Genomic DNA, 25026 nt, shown 5'->3' with positions numbered 1-25026 from the left:
TCCCATAGTCTTTTCCTATAAGTAATGAGAATTTCATATATAGAAAGACAGCAGCAGAGAGACCTAAAATCAGGGGTTGCTCCACTGACCAGAGATCTAGCAGTTCATAAAGTACCGTTAATCCAGAAATGGACCAAAAATTCCATAAATATTATTGATGGGATTTTCTTGCTCCCTTTTTTTTTTTCTGTCTATATGTGAAGTTTCCAAATGTTACATCCAAATAGCCAGATGACTTCCTACACTTATATTTCCTAGATCTTTGCAATTCCAAAGCCAGAACCCAGTCTATCATCTTCCACTTATTATTTTTGGGATGAAGAAAGAAAAAGAAAAAAAAGTATTTTATTAATATCTATAAAGAGTACACATTTCAACTTCTCCCACTTCCAAATATATTTCCAAGTAAAATGGATAGTTCAGCACTTCAGACACAGATAGAAATATATTGAATAAAGCTGGTGAAACTCATTCCTTATTTTGTAGCACGTTAACGTGACACTTCAATCTGCATCACGTTCATTCATTATAAGCTGTCACAAGTCAGCTAGGAGATAGTGTGCTCATGTTTTGGCTTGTTCTGTGTTGTTAGAGACTAAATGCATTCAGAGTGAGAACCTTTCATTCTTTGCTCCTGTCTACAGCTCTGCAGGCATTACGATCTCATATTTCTTCTTTTCTGCAAACATTTTTCTAAAGAATCATGTTCCCTTATCTCCATCCCAGCAAGCTGGGGAACTGTGCATTAATAAGGACTCTCTCATAATAAGAAAACCAACTTATTAATTCATTACAAGGAAAGAAAAACTAATTATAGAGCCAGTGGAAGTCAGGTCAATACAGTCCTTGGTGTTAAAGAAAGTGTTTTAAGGTGAAAAGGCAAGTGATGCAGCTTTTAAGCAGCCACCTTACAGTCAAAGGATCAGGCCAAATCTTTGTGATAACATTTAAGTGTCCTCCAGTCAAGAGCTGTTTTGTTCTTTAGCACTGAATAACAATTTTTGACCTGTGACAGATGAAGAACACTCAGAGCCCACTGCTCAGGCACTGTATGTTGCTGTAGTTTCTCAGGGCAAGTTATCCATTCCCTGTAGAGATGGTGCTCCTAAGAGTAGAGAAAAGGCCCTGTATGGGTCACCTGAGATTCCTGCAATAAATTCAGCACTTCATGCTGAGCACTCAATTTGGCATGGGAGTGCACTACTTTATGAAGGGGATTTGGAGAAAGAATATTGAATATCCCTTTCATCAAAATGGAAATAAACATTGCAAGTGCTCCAATGCCACCAGACACACTACACTGACCTGGTTCCAAAAATCTGTCGCGTATGCCTGACTTCTTAATCTTTTATTTATGAAAATACAATTGCAAACACAGAGTCTACACTAGCTTGTATTTTGTGTTGAGGAATACTCTTAAAGGCTAAATTTGGTTCCAGTTACAATGATGCAGTCCAAAGTAGTATCATTGACACTGTTACTTTCTCATCTGTACCTGATCAAAATCAGGCCTATCGTCATTTTTTCAGAAAGTATAAATAACAAGATTTTTGCAAGGATGAGGTCAGGGATTTCAAATGTTACTGCCAATTAAACAGAATGAAACAACCTAATATAACCTGAAGAGACACCTCAAGTTTTCTCATTGGATTCCTTTTACTCACTTTATGAATAATTAATAAGCAACATAAGCACAAAATAATTTGCCACACTTGTGAGCTTAAAGGAAAAAAGCCATAAAGCCAATAAAGAAAAAAAAATTCCATAACAGCAAAGTTCATGTCCCAAAAACAAGCTTTTACATCTTGGCTGAGAAACCAACACAGATTTCTTGTAAGTAGATACATGTTTGATGTGAACATTTTTTAATGTTTTAAACAATCTAAAGACATTCAGGGAGAAGAAAACTGGCAGCAATCCACTAAAAATAAACAGTAAATCTAATATTTTATGCTCAGCAAAGCCGAATCAGGATCTTTTTAAGACAAGCAATTTAAACTAGTAATCTATTACTCTGTGGATAGGGAGCATTTCCTCCATCTAATCTATACGCATATTATTGGATGAGAATCTAGGTTAAGTTAAACCATGCTTCTGCCTTTTAAAATACAATAATAAACCATCAAGGCAAAAAAAAGGAAATTTAAAAGATGATTAATCTTTTTGTCTTGTTTAATCAACTGAAATACACAATAGCAGTTGAAAGGATGACCTTCAGGGATTTTGAGCAACAGACCTCAATGATGAGATCTGTACCATCTTCCAAAACAGTATGTTTTTTAAACTTCTATTCATGGACAATAGCATATTTTGGAAGAGACTCAATTTCAGTTTAGACTTTGCATCTTTCTATTATGTTCTTCATAAAAAATTACTTTGGTTTCAGCTAGCCTATGCCTGTAGCAAATTATCCCCCATCAATATGGTCTGGGTCTCTCTCCAACTCTCTCAAGTCTCACTTGAAAGTCCAGAGAATTAAGAGCTTTGTGTTTCATGTGGTTTGGAGCAGGGAGAAAATATAGCAAGATGCCTAGGAATGAATGCAGAGAAAAAAAGATGCAGATTCACTACGGTCTAAAGTAGGGTTAATTATGCACTTTGCTCTGTAAAAACTTTCATTGTTCTTGGCTCTTAATAAATAATAAGCAGTATTTACAATCACTCTTGCTTTACACAGCAACCAGGGCTTTGCAAGACTGCAGACATGTCTACCTTATGCAATGCCTTACTGTATCTGAGATACCCAAACAAATCCCAGATGAATTGGTACCTCTGCATGGCACAGTTCAGTGCTACGTGGAAATACTACCTTGACCCTCCAAAACTGGGCACAGTACTGCTTGGCTTTGACTATAGTGCTCTTGTTTCCAGGGCTGGTTCCTTCAGAGACTTCTCAAGCATTTCTGCTTCATGCTTACTTAACTGTAGATATTTTCCCAAATACCCAGAAGATAGTATTGGGTTTTCTTTATTGCACAGGTCTGGCACCATGGAAAACTTTGTACTTTCACCCTCCTAATCAAGGATGTGTGGAAATTGTAAGTATCACACAGTCCCACAGATCATGAGATTTGCCCAACAATCATGGGATTTAAATACATACATAGATAAAAGAGGGGTCTTATTTGCTTTTGAGATCTAATGGATTGTGTTTTTAAACTTTTCTCTTTGACCACAAAGTCTACAAATGGACTTAAACAATTTTCTCATAATAATATGACTGAAAGTCGAGGCTCTGAAAATACCAGATGTTGGGTGACTTGTGATGATGCTGTGAGAGTTTGCAATGTGCGGCAAGGAGGTTTCAATATGAAGGTCTGTCAACGTTGTCTGGCCTAGCCCATATTACTAGCAATATTTCCTGAAAGCTTTCAAGTCAAACTTGTTTTCCACATGAGGAACACTGATGCTTCCTGTGTTCCTGAAGTGAGTGTGCTGCCTAGTTTGCTTAATTAAAGTACACCATTAAGGATGTGAGCATGGCAGTGACCCAACAGCTGCTATTTTACGCAACCCTGCGAGGACTGCCCTGGTTTCAAGGGGCTAACTTGGGCTCCTGGAAAAATGTTCAACATCCTTTGATAAGTTAGTTTCCCTGACAAAGGAATGAGTTTTTAATTCAGTAAATAGCAGAGTCTGGAGAATGTGCCCTGTGAGATCAGCTAAAACCAGATACAGTGTCTCAGCTAACTGAGATTTAACATTGCTATACAGCACTGTATCAGTTGATCACATCCCATTCATGAAAAAGACTGCCCTAAAACACGTAGCCTAGTGATTATCATAAAATTAATGGATCTTTAATTATTTCTTTGACTTACTTCTTAATTGGGAGTCATGCTGACTGCCAGTGACTTAATTCTTCTCTAAGTCTGCTAATCATTCCTGCAGTCATGAATTCACACTGAACAGAAGAGCAGAATAATGAAGATTGGACACTACATCCCTTAAAACATGTGAGCCAACTGTCCTCAGTGTCTCCCAGACTGGCACCTCTCCACTGTGCTGCAGATAACCTGGAGACCAATTAAGTAGTCAAGAGGTTTTCAGTGACTGAGTAGCTGGGGGGAGGAGTTACGTGTACTTAAAACAGAATATAAACTTTCAATGTGATTATCTTTTTTAGTCCCTGTTTCTAACAATACATAAAGGAAAGTGAATGCATATGTTCAAGAACGTTAAGTGCTACATTTAATTAAGAAAATTAGTCTCTTATGAGAGAGTCAGAAGAACTAAGAATGATCCAAAGGGTCTCTGCCCAATGCTTTGCTAAAGCATCTACCCTAACGGTCATTAAAGATCATACATGCACCAGCAGTAATTATTACACATGTGGTCTTGAGGCCACTTCACTTGAGAGTGAGGGTATCAGATCATATCTCCAATGTCAGTCATGCTGGCAACAATGAGTTCTTAACCTCATGTTTTGTCATCATAGTTGATGAGTTACTAGAAAATCCAGGTTAAGTGTTAGACCAAACAGCAGGACTCAAGCTGGTCATGACTAAGTCCTACAGAGGGAGAATGTGGCTCCATACTTTCCTTGGATTTGTACCATCTGGCAGGCTAGTGAGTACAGGGCGAGAACAGCTGTTTGAGAGAAGAGAAGAAACACACAGATATGGAACAGCATGTTTGCAGACTGTGTGCAGTCCAGCCCTACCTCAGATAAAATGAGATTTATAACATCATTTCAAATAATGACCTCTGCTCTCAGGCTTTTGTCAGAGCTTGCTGAGGAGCATTAGTGCTGGATTCTGAAACAGGATGGTGTTCCCATCACATAGCTGGCAGCACATCCTATGCCAAGTGGTATTGATGGGAGGATTACAGCCCTCATGGTTTTGGCAGCCAGTGAACTTAATATATTTATTAACAAAATTGTTTATACATGCTAAAAATACTAAATCCCAAATCCATCTAACACTATACTAGGGCTGGAATTAATTATGAACCTGCTTGTAGCAAATCATCTTCTCTGTAAGTTCTCAGCCATAAATATCAAAATCATACAGTTAAGTAAGGGCAGAACGATAACCATTATAACCACACCATCTTGAAGAACAATATAGGATACATATCAAGAAAACAGTCCCAAAGGGACATTCAGGTCAAGTCCAATCACTGCTTTTGGCAGCTAACCACAGTATAAAATTTTCTTTCATAAAGGGATGAAGCTCCACCTGACAACTAGTTGAGTGCCTCAGCTGAGCTCCTCCTATGAATAGCAGTTCTAAACCAGACTCATGGCCAGTTTATACACATTTACCCTTAGGTCAACACTGTCCTTTAAGTAAAAGGATTCTCCTCCCAGGTGCTTAACCTTTTCTGGTGTGTTCATTGTCTCTCCTGCTGTTTGTTTCACTAGAGCCCAGCTCTTTTATTTCTTCATAAGATACACAGCCTCTCTCTGCACTTGTTCTAGTTCACGGTTATCGTTCTATGCAAGCTAAGGTCCTAATAGGACTTTGTGGAATATTGATTTTTTTTTTGGAAATACTCCAGCTGACATAATTTAGGATCACCTGTGCAGTGCTTCTGGCATCAACTTTAGACAAGAAGATACAAAAATGGGAGATCAACAGCTACTGAATCAACATCAGTACCTTCTGCATTACCTCACTATCTTTTCTCTTGGTAGCCTCCTGCATAAATATTGACAAAGACCAGCAGTGTTTACTGGATTTGCTCTGACAAGCGCAACTCGGGTTATGTCGCAAATAAGAAGAGCAAATTCAGGAGCACTTGGAAACAATATAAAGCAGGGTTTTGTAATAAACTCCAGACAGTCTTGCATATAATGCACCAGGCATAAATATATTCTCCCACTACGAGTCCATATGCTGCTAACAAAGAGAAAAAAAAATTAATCTAAAATAATGTCTTGCCTGTAGTTGAGTAGAGGGCAGGTGACAGCTGAAATCCCTGTTAGGTAAGTGCTTTTCAATCTCTTCCAATTTGTGGACTCCATAAAATTTTTCAAGGCAAGTGCTATAGCAAATTAAAGTCTATGGACAATAACTCTGTTTTATTGAATACCTTCACCAACTACTAAGTAACTTAATATCCATGATCCACAGGTTGTAAAATGCTGGAGATAAGCATAAATTGCTTATTAAAGATAGGTCTATATAAAAGTCCATCCACCTTTTAGATTTTCAAAACTATCCAGCCAGTGTTAAATTGATGAATCTACAACAGAAAGTGGAAAGTTCCGCTCTGAGGACATCTACAGCCAAGCAAGTTCATTTTCATACGTTTCCACAATATAAACAAAATAACACCTAGAACAGTAACTGTCAGAGTCACTCTCGAGGTTTACTAAATTTCCAAATACAATGCTCAAATACAGTATCTCATTAAGCAAGTTGAACTACCCACAACACTTCAATTAAAGATAAATCAAGCCATATTCCTTACATCTCTTGCAATTGAATTTAGCCAGTATTTGAATAAAAAGAATACCATGCAACAGAGTTGTGGTATGTAAGCAGGCTATACTAATATGTGAGGGCCTGATCCTGAAAAAGAGTTCCACATGAGCTACCTTTATAAAAGGCAATCAATCAAGAAAGCTCCCTAGTTCCTCCAGACAAGAATCACACCTAGAGTTTCATTGGAACCAGCCATACCAAGGTCACCTGTACATCTGGAAAAGGCCAGCAGAATTGCAACACCTCCACAAAGGAGCACCTGAGAAGAGCCAACAGTCTAAAGAATCAGGACATTTACCTGGAATACAGAAAAATCCCTCCACTCAAGCATCCAAGCTAAATTCAGCAGAACAATGGCTGATGCTGGCTGTCCAGGCTAGCTGCTCCCTAAAGGATTCTGAGGAGCCAGGAACAAAAACCCAGCAGGTTGGGCAGGGGCCTCGTTAGTCAGAGCCCGTCCTACAACCCCCAAGCACTAATAGCAGCCAGATTTAATCAAGAAATCATCAGACAAGTTGTGGTGAGAAGACAAGTCCAAGCTTAAGCTAGGAAGTCAATGAGCATGTCAGGATCAGGTACAGTGAGGGTAACCAGGCTCAGACACAGCCCCATGATCACAGCACAGGTCCGCAGGGACAACACATACCAGGTCATGCCACAAAATCAGCTGATGGATCAGTGTCTGCTCAGCAGGGCCGATGGCCAGGCAGGGCAGGGCTGGGCTGTGGCAAAGCTGGAGGCTGATATCCCACACCTGAGCCACAATGGGGCTCCTGGCCCACGGGTAGAGATTGGGGAGGCCCCAGGTGAGGCTGGTCAGGGCCATTAACACCCATCAGTGCCCACAGGGCCCTGACCCTGGGCTGGTTACATGAAGGATCACTAGGAAAATGGCTGTTCGCAGACAGGAGTGTACTGGCCCCAGAATAAATTTTGGACTTAAAGAAAACTTTGATAGCACATTTCATCTTTTTTCATGAATCAATAGTTTTGATGAAAACTTCTTCAACAGAAAAAAATCCCAATCTGCTGTAATTCTTATTGCTGCTCTACAAATACAGCCTTAATTAAATCAAAGTATTTGTAGGTTCAGAATAGAACTCAGCATACATCTAAATGCTTTGCTAAGCCAGGGCCTAAATACAAAGTTGTGTTTGTTTTTGTATTTGTCTCTTGTTTACAGATGGTGACGGACAAGTTGATGCTTCTGCCAGATCTTTCCCTTTCACATGTGTTCGGTGCGGTCCACAGCCAGGGTAAATTGGTGTTGTTCCAATGAGGCCAATTTACACCAGCTGAAGATCCAGACCCACAGCTGTATTTGTGTAACCTCGATGCTGAATGAACACAGTTTTTCCATTATAAATATCTGTGTATATGATTCATAGAGTACAGTAAGTTTAAGCTACAACACATTAAATTATTCCAGACAATGGGCCCAAATGTCAACCCACTAGAAAATTAGCTAGATGTGTGATGTGACAAATAGCTTTGTATTAATATCAGAGCACCATTTCCAACATGCTCACGCTAAATGTTCAATGCCAGAGTAAGAGATCTGTGTTTTTTTCCTGACAGATATCAAGCCACAGCCACGCACAAAGTAAGGCATGTGATTCCTATAATGCCGAATAGAGAAGCAATAATTTTATTATTGAAGGTGGGAGAAAATTACAGATACTTAACACATAAATATGACTAATGATATCTGGGCGTGTTTTAGGCATCCGCGTGTTTGCTTTGCTTTTTTGAAATATTGTACCTTTCCACCATACTTAAGTGACATCAAACACTCAGGCATTCCTAGAAAGGATTTTCTGTTCCTTAAAATGGAAATGGCCTTTCCTGGGCATAGATCATCTACAGAGAATGGCTTGCTGTCTAAGTGCAAATTAATTCATTGGCTGGATAGGATCTGTAACAGTAAAAGAGATAAATAGACAACAGCCTCATGAATGGAAAAAAGTGTAAATTATTAAAAGACCAGAGTGGGTCCCCAGATGAGGGATCTTCCTCTCAGCTTTCAGAATCTCTGAGATGATACAATTTCATTCAGTTGAAAATGCTGTACAAGTTTGGTGACTTTATTATAGACCCTGGTTCTGTTCCTGGCTTAATGTGCGACGACATTCCTGTGACTCCAAATAGCCGCCATTAAAAACAAAACGGCCAGACAGATGTTTACTGCTTTATCAGAAGCATGGCATTTCCCCTACCAAAATCACCTGTGTCTGAGACCCAGAGATACAGCTGTGGTGTCATCATAGGTTAAAACTCTTGATATGACATAACACTTTGGGGCTGGAGCAGGGATTTCTGCACAGACGGAAAGCAAAGGACATCAGCTCTCTGCTGGATTTTGGGGTGTCCAGCACTGCCTACCCCTGTGCCCCAGCTATTTCCCCAACTGGTTCAATGTTTTCCCTTGACGCTGGCAAACCTGGCAAGCTGGGAGGGCGGATGGCATCCGGGCCTGGGGGCAGGCGCTCCACAGCTGGCACCAGGCCTCACTGTCCCCTCAGCGGTGCCCCTGGTTTTCATGGGGCTGCCTTCGGGCCTACCTCAGTGAACAGTCTTGTTGGTAAAAACCTTAAAATCCAACTCACCCCTCACAGTGATTTCTGATTCCCCAGGGCTGAAAGGACGGTAAAAGCTAATCTGGCTGGGTGTAAGGGTGCTCGCCCATTCCCCTGTGCAATGACCGTGACAGGCTGGGCAGCAGGGCGGCCTGTCAGGAGGCCGTGAGCTGCCCCAAGCCGGTCCCGGCCGGTTCCCGCCAGCTCTGGCACTGAGGGGGCCCCAGCGGGGAAAACCACCACAGGGCAGAGCCCGCCCGTCCCGCCAAAACGGCCTCAGCCAGAGAAGCGCCTGGGTACAAGGTGTGAGGGAAAGAAAATGGCGGCTGCTGAGGGCTGGGGACGCTCTGTGGGGTCCTGCATGGCCAAGGGGGCAGGGACAGCCCCAAGGGATGGCGGGTGGCCCGTGCCAGGGCAGGGACACTAAGGAACAGCAGCAGAAAAAATCTAAGAATCAGAGAACAGCTGTAACAGCAGCAGAAAGAAATTCTTGCAAATACTATCCCTGACATCCCCCGCTGCCTGTCACCCCACCAGAAGAATTTTGATGGGCTGGGTATAAACCATGACAAAAATCAGGGAAATTGGGGAAGAACAGTTGTTTATGGGAGTGTGTCCTACTTTGTCCTCTCAACACCCAAATTGAGATCAGAAGTTTGTGTTGATTAGCAATAAATTGAGCAAAATTCCTCAACTCGAGACTGTTTTGCTTGTGACATCTTTTCAGCACCTGTGTAGGACATAAGCCATCCAGGATTTCAATGCCAAGCAATATGGACGGGCCTTGCAATACATGAAGGTTGAAGAAAACATTTCTGAATTAGTTTTCATAATGTGCATGATATGTAAGAAGAAAAGCCAGAGTGACCTGGTTTAAAATGACACTGATACTCCTGGAAACGATTCACTAACCATGCTCCTGGTTTCACCTCTTAAACTACCAGCAGCTCCTGAGGAGACAACCTCTCAACTGCACACCCACCCTTATGTGTTCCCTATAAATAGATATGAAGGCTAATTTAAGATATACTTTTAAGACCCAAAGCTCTGCCAAGTGTGGGCCATTTAAAGCATTTCAGCCAGGCCAGGAAGACACTCATTTAGGAATAATGACATAGCTACATCTGAAAGATGCCACACAATAAGTCTGTGAACCTCATGCACAGTTTAATAACATTATTTCCTGACAGCTAGGCTCTTATCACCTAACCATCTTGAGGATCAAAGCAATAAATTAAAAAAAAAAGCAGCTTTCTTCTCTTTTTTCTATATGCGCAGGCCTCTTTCTTCTCTTTTTCTAGATGTGTGGGCTTCGTTGCCCTTTAGAGCATTTGGGTCTTCTTGTCTTCTTTAGTTAAAGCAGAATTTTGTGGTTATAATATGCTATATTCATCCTTAAAAATGAGTTTTAAGTCTGTATTTAGATGCCAAAACACTTTCTCTTGCCATACTGATCAGGGGAGCATTCCTGTGCCTCCCAGCGGTGCCAAGTTGGAGAAGCTGAAACAGCCTTGAAATGCTCCCTATCATAATTGGCAAGCAAAATAAAGAGGAAATTTGTGCAAATGCAAATATATTCCATCAGACCATACTGCCTTCAATTATTTTTGGACTCATTCTAATGTTCATGGAGGAAGCAAGAGGAATAGTAACTGCATATCCAGTGTCGGCAGCAGGAAACTACAAATAGCACAGCACACCATGTTCCAGTTTCAGCAGCTTCAGAGCCGTTTCCTTACAGTCAGGAGCTGACGGACTGTGAGGTGACTGTTGCCAGAGTCTGGAAACATAAAGCAGGAACTACGCCATCACTCGGTTAATGTTCTGTCCTCTTGCACTGAAAGGTCACAAGTGTGTTGGATGATCCAGTGCAAATCAGATAGAAAGTGGCCCCAGACTGCTGTAACTATGCTATAGGGCACACCTAGCGTGAAGGAAATGCGCAAGTCCTCCTCATCCCTAGCTGCAGCAGTGGAGAGAGGCGTTATTGTTTTTATATTCCCATCAAAAAGATCAGGTTCAATTCCAAGTGCTGTGGAGGCAACCTATTTAGCTGTCTGCAAAGTAAAGCTGATTTGGCAGCACAGGGCAGAATGAATTGATAAAGAAAGATGGAAAGCACTGAGATATCCATTTTATACATCAGATCGGGACTCCTACTGCAGGACAGGCTTCCTGTGTGACAGGAGGCAAGGCAGTTAACCCCTGTGGTTTTTCATTCCTAACTTTTAGCTTTGAACTTTGCATCCTTTATACTTTCATTTTGCTGCTCCAAGGCCAAACCAGCTCAACAGCAATCAGTCTCTGGCAGATGACTGCCCTTCCTGATGGACAGCTGTCCACATTTGAAAAATCAGCACCACAAATGCCTTCAGAAGATTCTTATGTGCTTTGGTTGTGGAGTCTGAACTCAGGTCATGGAAGTGTTACAGAAGAAAGTTTGTACCCTCAGAGTTGTCAAACCAGCAACAGACTCGCTGCAGCAGAAACAGAAATGTCAGTGGTAGGCTCCAAACAGAGTCCTGCCCCCTCCTCCACAGGGAAAGAAACGATGGTTACAACAAGGGTGGGTGACATTCACCGCTAGAATAACATCCACCAGGAAGACGATTTCTGCTATATATTTATCCAGTTCCCTGTACTGCTCTGCTCAGCAGGCAAGGCAATTCCACACTTCCTGAAACCAGATGGCAAAACTGGGTTTGTAGCTGCTTTCAGTTGTAGGAGCAGCACAAAGCAGTTGGTACGTACTTGTGAATTTGTCCTGTTGTTATTAGATTTGTCCCCAAACTTTCTACTAGTGGATGGAAAGGCAGAAAAGCTGTTGGTACATAGGGGAACACCCCCTGTGGCCTTGATTGATAAATAAGAAAGTAGCAGGATAAAAGCCTAACACTGTGAAAAAGCTGCAGGCTCCTTTGGAATATCACTAATAGTGAAGACATTTTGATTTTACAATCCAATTAGAAGAAATTAACTCTGTGCTTTGAGGGAAGTTAAAAACTTCTATAATGATCTCCTGGTCTTGCAAAAATCTGTTCGTTCCTGCAGATACCAAGAACAAGATCTTGTTAAATGTGACTAGCAGTGGTCAAAGTAATGAACAGTTCCCACAGAGCCCCCCACGATTACTTCTTACTCCAGCAACTCTCCACTTTAGACTGGGGGGCAACAAACTGAGGCTGGCATTAGCAACCTGTCAGAAGCCTACTTCATATTAAACAGAGCAAACGTCAGCTGGCTGCATCTTTAATTCAGAGCCAGAGTCTGCAAAGACTTAAGTCCCAGCATGTAGGTTCCTGAACTGAAAGATATCAGCTATGCAGGATTCATCTTCCTGTTAAGAGATGAAGGTTTTTGCAGGTAATTTATCCTTATAGATGCCAAAGAGGATTTACCCCACATCTCCCCAATAATTCTTTCATGTCCATGACTAGGTGAGGGAGATTGCAGATTTGCCACAGTTTAGCTGCCACTCTCAGAGCCTTCCAAAGTGGAAAGTGCTGATCCCACTCTGAAAACTTCAGCACATGACATCTATGCTCACAGCATTGCAAGGAACTGTCAACACACACTCCGTGCAAAACCACCCCTTGTTATAACATTTTTTTCTGCTTCTAGGCAAACTATGTTCTTTTGTTTGTTTTTTTAAAAAAAAGGGAAAAAAATAAGTCTGAGACTAGATAAACCCAGTAATTTGGGGAATCCATGAACCTAAGCCATGTTTTGCTACCACCAAGCTTCAGAAAAAAAATCAGTAAAGAAGCATTCAGAACATCATACTGTTTATTCGGCTGCATCGGAATACCTCATAGTGGCTCATCCGTGACAGAGAGCACTGATGTGCTTCAAGACAAAGCAGGAGCAGTACTCAGTAGCAAGAGTTCAATTATTTTAAAATGCAAAAAAAAAGAAACATGACAGAGAACACATTTGAATAAACACTGAAAATTAATGAAAAACTGCTGTTACAATAGAGTAATGGCTACATGCTTTCAGTTCTCACCTGTTTTATTAGAGCCTCCTTTGTTCTAAGATGTGTGAAGTAATTAAATAAAAGTGATTACATTTGGCATAGGTTCATTTGGGGAAATACACAGATTTTTAAGGATGGATATACAGTTTCTCCCTTTGATATGATTTTCCTGTGTTGATCCTTTGTCCTTGATCAATGCTATTAGAAAGGTCTTGCACAAAACATCTTAAGTGAAGCAGAATATTCCCAGTACTACACTAAAGCAACCCAAATCATATACACATATCTGTATTCAGTAGGAATGTTTCCATACCCCCACATCTCCAAGGGCAATTTTCAACTGTAAATCTGCATTACTTTGTTGGAAATGGCCAATACCCCAACCAGATTCAGTACCTTACTGCGCTAGGTGCCATATGAACATGCACTTAACTACTGTTTGTGCACCCAGTTCAACCTCAATTTAAGCCTGCTTTCCATATCCTCTATATAATTATCTTTCCAACACTTTAGGATCTGATACTGTAAGATGGTGTCTGCCAATTCAACAATTTAGGGACCTATCTGCACCCATTTTTCGTGTTCTGCCTGGTATTAGAAATTCTGTCAGAGCAAACACTTCATGTTGAACATGGAGCTTATCCTCTCTGCTGTTTTAGTTTCAGAGAGGGCTTAAGTACAAAGGATGGCACAAGATGATGAACTTGTATTCATACGGCAGCTTATTTAGATGGATATCTGACTTTCCTTCCCAGCATTGGCATCCCAAGTCTGATTTTATTAATGGGGAAGAACAGTCATCTAGTGAGAATCTCTATACCAAAAAAGGCACCATATGCTAAGGGAAACTTCAGATGATAAAAGAAAGCATTTTTCACTGGCAGTATGAGATAGTAGATGCCAGATATGGAAACACGGTTTCAGGAGAGGAGAGACACTATGTGCTCTGTGCAAGAGTCCATATGCACGAGAAAAGACAGAGAAAAAGACTGGCTAAAGCAAGTTAAAATACTTTGACTAAATGTTGCTCTTGAGCAATGTTTATTCCAGATCCATAAATGTAGAGATCTGTGTATTTCTTCTATAGCTTAAAAATAAGAACCAATTGTGTGAGGAACACTTGCAAAGCTTGATTTTCTTATGTTAGGACTATTGCAAGCGCTGGCAAATCAGGCTGCCCATAATGTTGCAAATGTGTACTAACATAACTAGAATACTGCAGAGAGGCACCAGCACAGACAGCTGGAAATAAGGTCCCGTTTCTGTAAGTGGGTGGCAGAGTTGCTAACCCTGCAATCAGTAAGGCTAGAGCCAGAGACAGTAGCCAGGGATGGTGGCTACACGGCTCCTGGACGTTGGGCTCTAACAGCACTGGCTCACTGAATACCTGTCAGTGGGAACTCTGTAAGAGACCGTGAGTCTTTCACTAATTTCAATAGAAGCTGAGACTCTCTCTGCTTTACAGGACCAGGCCTCTGTCTTTTTAGCAGACAACTCAGGGAGACCTCAAGTACCAAAATGCAGTCAGGTCAGGGGCTGCAGCTAAGACTAGCCTGAAACTGAGTGGTTTCACCTGATGAATAGAGAAGCAGCTGCTTTGGGTTGAGAGGGTTAGGTAGCAACAACAAATGGAGCCCTTGTGATCTCTGAGAACTCTTTTTCTGGGACTATGGGTAAGGGATTTCATTTATGCTTAGCAGTAAATTCTTGGTCACTCTTCTTATAAAGCTCTCTGCAAACACATGCATGTTCACAAACACAGGCCCCAATTCAGTGCCTTTCCCGTTCAGTATCTGTACCCCAAGGCCTCTGTCCTTCTTTGTCTGCACAGGCATTTGGGATGGGCTAAGGATGAAAGTAACACGCTTAAATGAGCCTCACTTAGACCCTCAGTCAAATATCTCTGCAGAAGACACTAAGCTTTATTGACTCCTTTTATTGTGAAAGTCTTATGGAGCTTACCTCAGGTCTAACCACACCCCCCATGTTCAAAATCTCCAGGAAAGCTCCTTACTGTGACACTCACTTACTGTGCTGTTACGATATCCATGGTGTAAGTACTTCGATGGCAAATCCAGGACATGCTGAGTTCTGCACACAAATGCGGTGTTCATGTAGCTTAAATGAAATCTAAATCCTATGCAAAAATCCATGTCTAATCCATGCTTATTATGCCTGTATGATTATTACTGTTAACTGTTAAATACCATTCATTCAGTAACAAATCCTTTCGCAGTGGAACAGCACAGGAGGTGTATGTACTTCTCCTTGGTGCAAGACACTAAGGATGTGCTCTCGTTATTAATCCTGATTCTGGTTCTTTCCCCTCTTAATATGCTTCCTGCCTCCTCCCCGGTCCTAGTTAACCACCTCCCCAGAACTCATGCGCTTGGTACTCATTTCACATATGACGGCTCCCAACATCACCTCCTCAGTACTTTCCTCACTGGTTTCCCAGTCTCACTCCCTGGGACACGTCCCCCTTACTGTGATTTCTAAGCCAACATTTCACATGAAATCTTGGAGGCAATTGTATATATGGCACATAGAACAGATCAAAGAAAGCAAGTGCTTCCAGCAGTGAAATAAGAGAGGGGAAATGGTCCTTCACTAAGTGGATTTCATCTCAGTCAGAGGAGTCTGTCCCAGGTGCTATGGCTTTTGGCATTGCACAAATCCTTGAGGGTTAATACGACATGTTGTAAACAGGAAAACTCTATCGTCTGCTGATGCATCACTCTCAGGGTCTTTCAACACTGCTAGAAGAAGAAAATGTAGAGGTGATGGGAAATAAAGAAGTGAAGGTATTGCCGATCTTTTTAATCTTTCTTATGCTGCTTTTTCAGAAAGTCAGCTAAGACGCATTTCTAGGAAATGCTTCCTCACACAGCATCACTTGCTAAAGGAGCAGCTACAATTGCTCTACTTAATGGACTGTAATAAAATAAACCGCTTCCTATTAGCTAGAAGGATCATATCATCAGATTTGCAATGCATTTTATTACAGAACATACAGCATCAGAATTTTTAAGTGCAGCAAAAGGGGAAGTAATGTATGAAACCGTTGAAGTGGATATGTATTATACAATCACATATGCACTGATAGTTTCCCTTCTCTCAAACAGCAATATATCAATATTTCTTTCTGAAAACCATCTTTTTTCCCCCTAAACCACAGGGTAATTTTCCACATTTTGCATTCTATTATTCCATCAAAGTTATCCTGCATCTTTTTAGACAAAGAGTAGCTTGCAGAGCATTCCTTCCTTCTGAGGAACATGAACCTTTGGCAGGTGTAATACTCCAATAACAGTGTGAGCATGGTTCAAATACTCAGATTATACACTTCTTGGATAATCTTCTCTCCCTTTGACTTTGCTGTGGAGCTGGAGCGTCTCTGTATTTTTCTAGACTAACTCTGTATGGTGTTAAGTTAGATTCTAAACCAGGAACTCCAGGTAGGAGCTACAGGCCATGCCCTCCGCTCCCTCTCACTGCAGCCACCCGCAGAGCAGCAGTACCACAGTAGCCCCCGGCAGCCAGCACAACTTCCCATAGCCTGCTCCACAGGGAAAATCAGAGGCAGAGCTGTGTTTTTCAAAGGAAGGCTTTAGTATGGATGAGGCAGACGGTTTTGACTGCAAGCCTGCTAATTCACTGCCCCTTGAAGACTAGATGTGGCCTGTGGTTTCCCTCTAGACTTTCCACAGAGCTGGCCCTATCCAAATAAAATATTTCTCCCACTGCAAACTTCCAGTGAAATTAACTCATAGCATTTTCTAACTACCATTGCCATCTTTTGGAGTTTGTCTTTGTGTAGTGGACTCTCTACTGTAGAAAGTCAGGAAGGAGGGGACAGAGAGAGCATGTGAGGTCTCCTCTGCCTCCCGTTAGAGGCTGACCCTAATGATATTACAGCAGCCTGCTCCTTCTTTGCTCTGGTGTAACAAGTTTACAGTAGAGATCCTTGGTTCAGTCCAGTTGATGACTATATTGTTTATACTTAACGTGGACAATGTTGATCACAATAACTGTTTCTCATTCACATACATGCCAGGGTAGTAAAATTGATATGGAACCAACCCAGAATGATGGGGAAATTCCTACAAAAGTCAAGTTGGGTTCCAGTTACAAATGATTTCCAGAAGAGCTGGAAAGTGCAGAGTGTAAGGATATTTTTCGTCTTTTTTTGGTATTTATTCAAGTGCAAAACATGTGGACTCTTGCCTGAATTCTTCTCCCTGTCCAGCTTTCAACCAACCAATTAACATTTCTCAGATAGTTCTAACAGTTGGATCTAAGTTGATTGTGGGTTTTTTGTTCTAAACAATATTCAATTTAGACTGGAAAACATTTTTTCATGTTACTAATGGCTAAAAATATTTTCCCTGTTACTCAGTAAAAACACAGTGAAGCCTCAGTTCTAGTTTCAAAATGATATATATGTACATACATATGTATATATTAGTTGGTGAGGAATGAATTTGTTGAGCGGTGAGGGTCAGGGCTACACCAGCGGCTGAAATGTGTTATTTATCAGCAGATCATTACAGTCAGCGCTGCACAGCATGTGAACTTCCTCACACCATTCTGCCAAAGCTCCCCATGTGGCTGACCCGCCTGCTGACTTGAGCTTCAAGGAGCTTCCAGTCTCCATCTGGGGATTCAGTCTCACTGCACTGCTTGTGCCTATGTGAGAGCCCAACTCTTCCTCTCCCTTGGCCCCAGCACAGCAAAATAAAACCCAAAAGGCTTGACTTGGAGACAAAGTTTCTCCACAGACAGCTCTGCTCTCTCCCGTTGACCTGAGTGGGAGAAGCCAGGGTGTGACTGTCACCACCTCCTTTTATTTTGCTAATAATATGAGTTGCTCAGCACACAACTATACAGACCTTCTGTAAGTTCTAATACCTGTAATTTGAATAATTTGTGTCCAGCCAGTGACTGTCATTTATAAATGTTCCAATAGAGGGGATCTATAGGGTGGAAAAAAATGAATTGATTTGCTTTGAACATCTGGGGTATTTTAATACCAAGGGGTTCAAAAATTAACCTACCTTAAAATACTGTGTGTTTTTTCCTTCTTGTGTCCCCTTGTTTTTTCTGACTTTAGGAACTTTTGAGGCAATGAGGACATCTGAACTTTTTAAAATCAGAGGTGTCCAGAAAACGGAAAGTCTTTGTCCATTTTCTCCTTATTAGAACAGGTTTCCTAAAATATCACCTAACGAGTATACAGAGATATTTTAAAAGGCCCCCAAACCTTATTTATAGTCAGAATTTTATGTTAAGAGTTTGAGCTTTCACAGGGTATTAGAGCTGTCATTTGATTAGCACTAAATGACATATCCAGGTTATACGGAAAGAGCTGTGCCTCTCCCCAGGAGACGAAGACCATCCTGGCTCTACTACCATACCTAATTGTAGAGGGTAGAGTGCAACTGAGCAAATGGAGGTACCAGGAAACTTTAAAATTCAAGACACAGACACACTGTGGTGGCTATTTATACAGTGGAGACAGCGCTCAGACTGGATTTAGCTCTGAACATTTTATGAGACAAGTATTTTCCAGTCTGGGATGGTCAGACTACTTCAAAGAGATCTGGAAAAGGCAGCTAAGGAGAATAAGCACATCAATATTTTACATCTACACGTGCAAAATGTGAAGTAAAAGGGTCTGCAACCTTCCCTGGAAGAATTTTAGGGACTCAGAAACTGAAAAGATTAAAAACACTGATCTGATAGTATAAAACCACAAAATATTTTCTATTATTCGAGCAAATGTAGTAGTCAAGGAAATGCAAGCAGGGCCACTCAGAGAAGCCAAAGCAAGACTGTGTGTTTAGTGAATGTGAGATGGATGAACAAGAGAGAGCGAGAAGATCAAAATGCCAGTTTTATCAATCAGGAATTGCTCAAGGCAGACAGTGTTAAAAAGGCAGGAATCGCGTTCTCACTGTTTCTTTCTTCACCTCAAAAGTTTCATTTAGCTGCTGACTTGCCTAAACTTTACACTGAACAGCCTCAGAATAACAAATGCAAAGAACCTAGCTGTCACAATGCTCAGACTTGAATCACACTATCCTTTTATGCCTGTTCAGGAGACAGAAAGGAAAAATATATCGGAGACTTCCTTCAACATTACAGAACAGTGCTTGGCAACAACAACTTCTCAGACACTCACTCGATCTGAGAGCCTTACAGCTTATAACTTTAATAATAATAATAATTTGCTAAAAAATAATAATTGGCTAATATTATTAGCAAATAATAATCACAAATAAAAATTAAAATTTATGTTAGTAAGCAGTGGTCATCTGAATAATCCCAAAGAAACTGAAAATCCAAACCGAAGCACTGAGTGAAACACAGCCACCGCTGGGAAGGACAGCAGTGAGGGCTATCCTTATAGCATGTGACACAGAAGGAAAAGGAAGAAGAAGAAAAAATTGTAGCATTTGGAGGAAAAACTCTGCTCTTATGCATTCTTGAGTGATGCTGCAGTGACTCGCATTTTAGAGGGACTCATCTGAATTCAAAGTTTTCCCAATAGGAGGATTGATCATACAATGACGGAGCCTTTCCAGTCCTAGCCTCCCTTAGATATATTTAGTATATGCATTGAAAACCAATGTCTTGTCTTGCTCTGCACTACTGAAGATTAGATTTGTTTCAGCTTCTCCCTGATGTTTTAAAAATAATATTAATTTGCAGCTGATTAAAAAAATAATCTTCAGTGAGAACCCCCTGCACATGAGGTCTCCGTTTCTTTCGCTGTTCCTCCTGGGTCCAGGCAGACACAGAAGTCAAACAACTGGATCATACATTAAGTGGAGAAGATTCAGAGACTGGTGCTTTTGATGGATATACAGACTAGAAAAACATGAGTCCAAGAGCTCAGTACCTTTCACTGAGAATATCCTGCTTCTGTGGCCTAGAATTTTAAATGTGCAGCAAAGACTTCTCACGAAACCACTTAACCAGATGTCAAGCACTTCTGTGTTAAGAAAGTGAGACTGCCAAGACTCTAGCACAACACAGTTTTCTAAAATAAATTCACTGAAATCAGTACCTGCATATGCTTCCAGAGGCAAACAGCAGACAAATACTAGAAGTAGTAAGAAGCTTGCTTTACTGTGTATTACTGAAATTTGGAGGTGATGTTGTGTATGAGACCTGGTTAGGGAACTCTGGTTGGTTTTTAGCCAGCCTTTTAACAAACATGACAAGCTATTCTGCTTTGCTTGCAGGGACCTTCCCTATCTACTACAGGTTCCTGAATTAGTATCTTCTGAAGAGGCAGGGAGTGGGGATGTAACTCCGCAGCGGTATTGCACACCTGTGAAACTACAGCTTCCTAAAGCCACGTTACTTACCTGTGCTTCTGCTGCTCTAAATACTTTTGTATACTGTGTTTCATTTCGAGACACCCTATGTGCTTTTCAGGCTGATACGCTACATTACAAACATCTAAGAAATACAAAGTTGCAATGCAATCTCTATGAAATAATTTAATGTTAAATATTTCTCAGATAAAGTCTTGTGCTGGTGAACAGGAATCTTGGCCACTGACTCAGTGTCAGATATGAATTTAAATGCCATCCTTATGTGCTTTTTAATGCAAAACAGCCACACTGAGTTTTGCATGCTGCTGTCATTTCAGAATACTTTCTCTTGGTCTGTTTATATATTTAACCTAAACACAGTCTCAGATCTCATGCTGTGGGAACTAAGTGGCCATGTCCTTTGTACAAAGCCATTACTAAAGATTTTACCAGTTGCAAATTCAGTTGCGATTTCCCAGGAAAGGGAAAATGAAAATGTTGTTCGAGATAACAATTAGGAGGATTTAAACTACAAATTTCCCATAGACTCACAAGAAGTGCAAACAATAATCATAGTGAATCAAACCCTAAAATCATTCTTCTGTAGGTGCTGTGACATGTAGATAAATATATTCATAGGCTTAGTAAAAGAAACCTGGAAAAAAAGCCTGATTCTCGTGCTAATGTCTACCAAATGTACCCATTGTGGCACAAAAAAGCAGGTTAACTTTCATCAAAAGTGACACAGACAAGTTATTCTTGGCTATTATTATGCCTGCTACCTCCAACAATTAGTTCAGTGAATTTGGTTTACAAGTCACATCAAGTACATCTGCTGGCAACATGAGATTTACACCTATAATGTGGCAACCTCATGTTGCTAATTATAGAAATATGATGACAGTGTCCTTGCAATAAAGTCTTGGTCAAAGTATGAAAGGAAGAGATTATTCCCTACCTTCTCAGCATCTTGCTCAAAAAGCCGGAGTTGAAAGCACTGGTCCAATTTCAACTTGCGGACATGCCACATCTGATGCAAGTGTTGCCGGGTAGAATGCAGCTTGTCTAAAAGGCTGGTGATCTTTGGCACAAGACTTTGAAAATCTGCACTTCCAGGAATGCAGTTTCTACCAGAAAAACCATCACTGCTTCTTATGCATTGTAATAACCTCTGACCCTCACGATCCAGTTCTTCCACAGGAGCTTTAATAACTTTTTTCTTAAGCTGTGTGTGTTCATCAATCAGCCTTCTTGAACCCTCAACATCAACTGGAAACTCCTTCCTAGCCAGCATTTCCTGGAGATCCTCCAGCCTTGATAATAAATGGATGGCACTGTTGAAAAACTCTTCCAAGGAGACACGCAACTCTATCCATTCATCATGGTTGTAATCCAAGGATCCTTCAAACTCATCCGTCAGTTGAGAAGGATCTACGAGTTTTGCCAGGCCTTCAACAGATACCATACTTGTCTAAGGAAGGGAAAATGACAGCATTTGAATCAGTGACTGTCTAATCAGAAATAACAGTGCAATCCATAAATAGCATGAAGGGATTATTCTCCTCATCAATATATATTTGAAGGAACATTGTAAAAGATGATGAGGACTGTGTTTATTTTGATGAATTAATTGGATTGAAAACTCTTCTATTAATGGCACTTATTTATGTATTTATTAAGAGACATGATATTTACTGGAATAATAGCTATCTTTTTCAGCTGGCCTGACTATCAAAAACACATTATGAGAATGCTTCTGCCACAGATTACTTTAACCCAGTTGGACACTGAAGAGTTCTTACTGCAGCTGTTGGATATCTGGACATGACTGTTCACTAAACAGATACGTGGGATTACAGGGATTCTGCTACTTGTGTTACACTCAGGCTAGTGGCTACAGAGCAGCAAAAGTTTTAGGCATATGAACCAAAGCAGGTATTGTGACCTGCCAAAACACAGAATGTGCTGTTTTTTTCTTCCAGATTATTCCAGTTGGCTTTTGCCACAGGCGGATCTCTTTCATATTAGTAATTTCTAATGTAATTAAGCCAAAATCAATGTAAAAGTGAAATGTCATTGGAGTATTAACAATTCGAATTTATTGCTAATACAAAGTACTGCTCACGAATCATACACAATCAATGAGAGAAGGTTTTAATTCATTCAGATTCAGTAATCAGTGATAGAGAAATGCACTGTGTGCCTGGAAAGCAGATTACAGCTGAAGGACTCAACAACTGATGGCTGCTCCAATTTATTTTAGACAAATTATTTTTTTCTGACATATGAGCACAGGGTTTCGTATGTTACTAGAGATTTTCAGTTCTGTCATGTTAACACCCAAGTTGGCAGCCCTTTAGAGCCTGTGATATTCATCAGTGACTGCACATCTGTCCCCTAAAGATCAGGCCCTAAAGAATGTCAGAGTTCGTGCTCTTTGGAAGTGGAGGCACCCAATAATCACAGCAATCTTGTAAAAGTCATCTACAAAGAAAAATACCTCAGGTCCTGTCCATTATCCTAAATTATGTCCAAAATAGCAGGCTGCCCACTGGTTTAAAGTTAATAATAGGCTTTTCTTCCAATTTGTATCCATCTAAAAATATCAGGCATTCTGCAATGTATTAAAATTGAGATTGTATTGAACTTATGCTCAGCAGAAAGATTATTTTAAAACTTTCTTGCAATGTTCCTTGCTTTGGGGAAGGGGGAGGAGAGAGGGAAGAGCCAACAAACAATGGGAAGGTAAGTATGTAGCTTCAGAGGGATTTCAAATTTCTAAACCTCTTGACCTGGACACTGACCCCTTGAAGATAATTCAGTTTAGAGTTTAACTGCCTGTCACGAAAAGGCTTATCTTCATGGCTAATACCTGGGCATTCCCCCTGCAGTGTGTCATGCTAATGCAAGTACTGCTCTTATCATGAACAGAATTTGACATGATGATATAGCAGAAAGGCTTTTCATTTCATGAATTCTGCAGCAGATTTCTTTATTCAGATTTGTTTCTTTAAGTTGTTCTTGAAACTCTCATGAAAACAACCTCATTTAGGCAGGTAAGTGGTAAGTAGCTGTCTCTTAGGCGTCACCCATCTTTCTCTTAGAAATCACTTTAAAAAGTGCTGCCCACTATTTAAACCCTTTTGGCAGGAGAAAGAAAATAATCTTGAAGGCGCTTCTGATTTAATGCTAACTAAGCTGCCTGGTCCATTCCTCAAAGTGACAGGAAGCTCTGGAGTCCACATACGTCAGCCAAAGCCTTTTCTTCCTCTTCTCTTCACATGATGATCTGCGGGCATGCTTCACTCCCTGGACTGTGACAGAATCATTCTGCCAGAGTCTCACAACACAAATTCCAGATCATTAGCCTCCACTAAGGGTCATACACTGCCCTGGCACATGCATAATGCTTCATTAAGCTCAAAAGCAGAATCTGCCCTTAAAACTGACACTGGTTACTGCTGAGTTTGTAGATGGGGGTATTCAACAGAGACTTCCATTGCCTTCCACTGCAGTCTGTTCCTGCCAAGGACCTTGTGTTTGATCACAGCTGTGGGAAATCACCATGATGGTTCAGTGCAGAGAGGGTACCCGTGTGCTGCCCCACAGAAATCAAATAAATGTAAGTCATATTGACCTGCGATGCTTATTTGATATTCACAGTTCTTACAAGTGAGCGTGAGCTGCCCCAGAGCCTACCGATAAGCAGCAGCATCCACAAGAATCCTTTAAAACAGAAGTTCCTGGATTGTGGTGTGTATATTGCAGGGGGTCTACTGTACAGTGGACCACAGCTTAAGAAATCTTTTTAAAATCATAGAATTGAAGGACTCATCAGTTCTGGGTGTCTGCAGGTGGTCCAACAGACAGCGAAAGCACTGACTCTCCTCATCCAGTCAAAAAATTTGTGAACCGTTACAGACACCCATGTGAATAGCCCAGCAGACAGACTAAGGCTCAAAGGCACACACACAAAATGAATATACCTTTAATGCGTGCCAGCATGTACGGCAAATGAGTCCAGAGCTTTTCACACAATACAGACTCAGAGCTGTAACTATGAAGAATAGCTTGACCACAGTTTACTCTTCACTATCATCACTATCATAGTGATTCACTATCATCACTATCATCACACCAGCTCCACACAATAAAAAAATATGTCAAACCTCCAGAAAGTATTAACTCATTTTAAGAACAAACAAATGTTCTAAAAATATATATTTGAACTCTGTTACTTTACGTCTGGGTTTTGAAGCTCTAGGAAGACATTGCTTTTGTTTACTAAAGCACTAAAGGATTGAAATTCAGTGTTGGATATACATGCATAAACTGTCTTTTCTTGGGCTACTATGGGACTGCCCCTTAGTGCCCATATATATTTTAAACAGAAGCTCCTCATCACCAAAACCTATTCTATTACTAGTCTATGCACAGGCTCCCTCCTGCTCCACATTCTTCTGTACCGACACATCTCCTTTCTCCTTCCCACTGCCTCGATCCCTCTCATTCCCCACAGGCAGCATTGCCAATCTCATTGCACTGTAATGGCAGCCACTTCTGCCAGGGCAGCGATTTCAGTAAGTGTGAGGAATTGTTAATGCTTAACACCAATCCAGTTGCCTGTTGCAATTCAAGAGTGCTTTTAAGAAGAGGTTGAAAATAAGGACATATTTATATCACACTGACTTCAACAGATCTTAAATATGTACTTA

General features: G+C 40.8%; 1 protein-coding gene across 1 annotated transcript in view; it reads right to left on the bottom strand.

Annotated features, from left to right (window-relative positions):
- Positions 1-25026, bottom strand: part of KALRN (kalirin RhoGEF kinase) — a 526387-nt gene that overhangs the window by 289708 nt on the left and 211653 nt on the right. The window contains 1 exon segment of the mRNA XM_068408148.1: positions 21270-21782. Coding sequence (XP_068264249.1) covers positions 21270-21782 — 513 coding nt within the window.

Source organism: Nyctibius grandis, chromosome 9 (genome assembly GCF_013368605.1).
Source record: "Nyctibius grandis isolate bNycGra1 chromosome 9, bNycGra1.pri, whole genome shotgun sequence".
NCBI classification, from domain to species: Eukaryota; Metazoa; Chordata; class Aves; order Nyctibiiformes; family Nyctibiidae; genus Nyctibius; species Nyctibius grandis.
The sequence above is the reverse complement of the archived record's forward strand: the minus strand, read 5'-3'. Positions and strand labels throughout refer to the sequence as shown.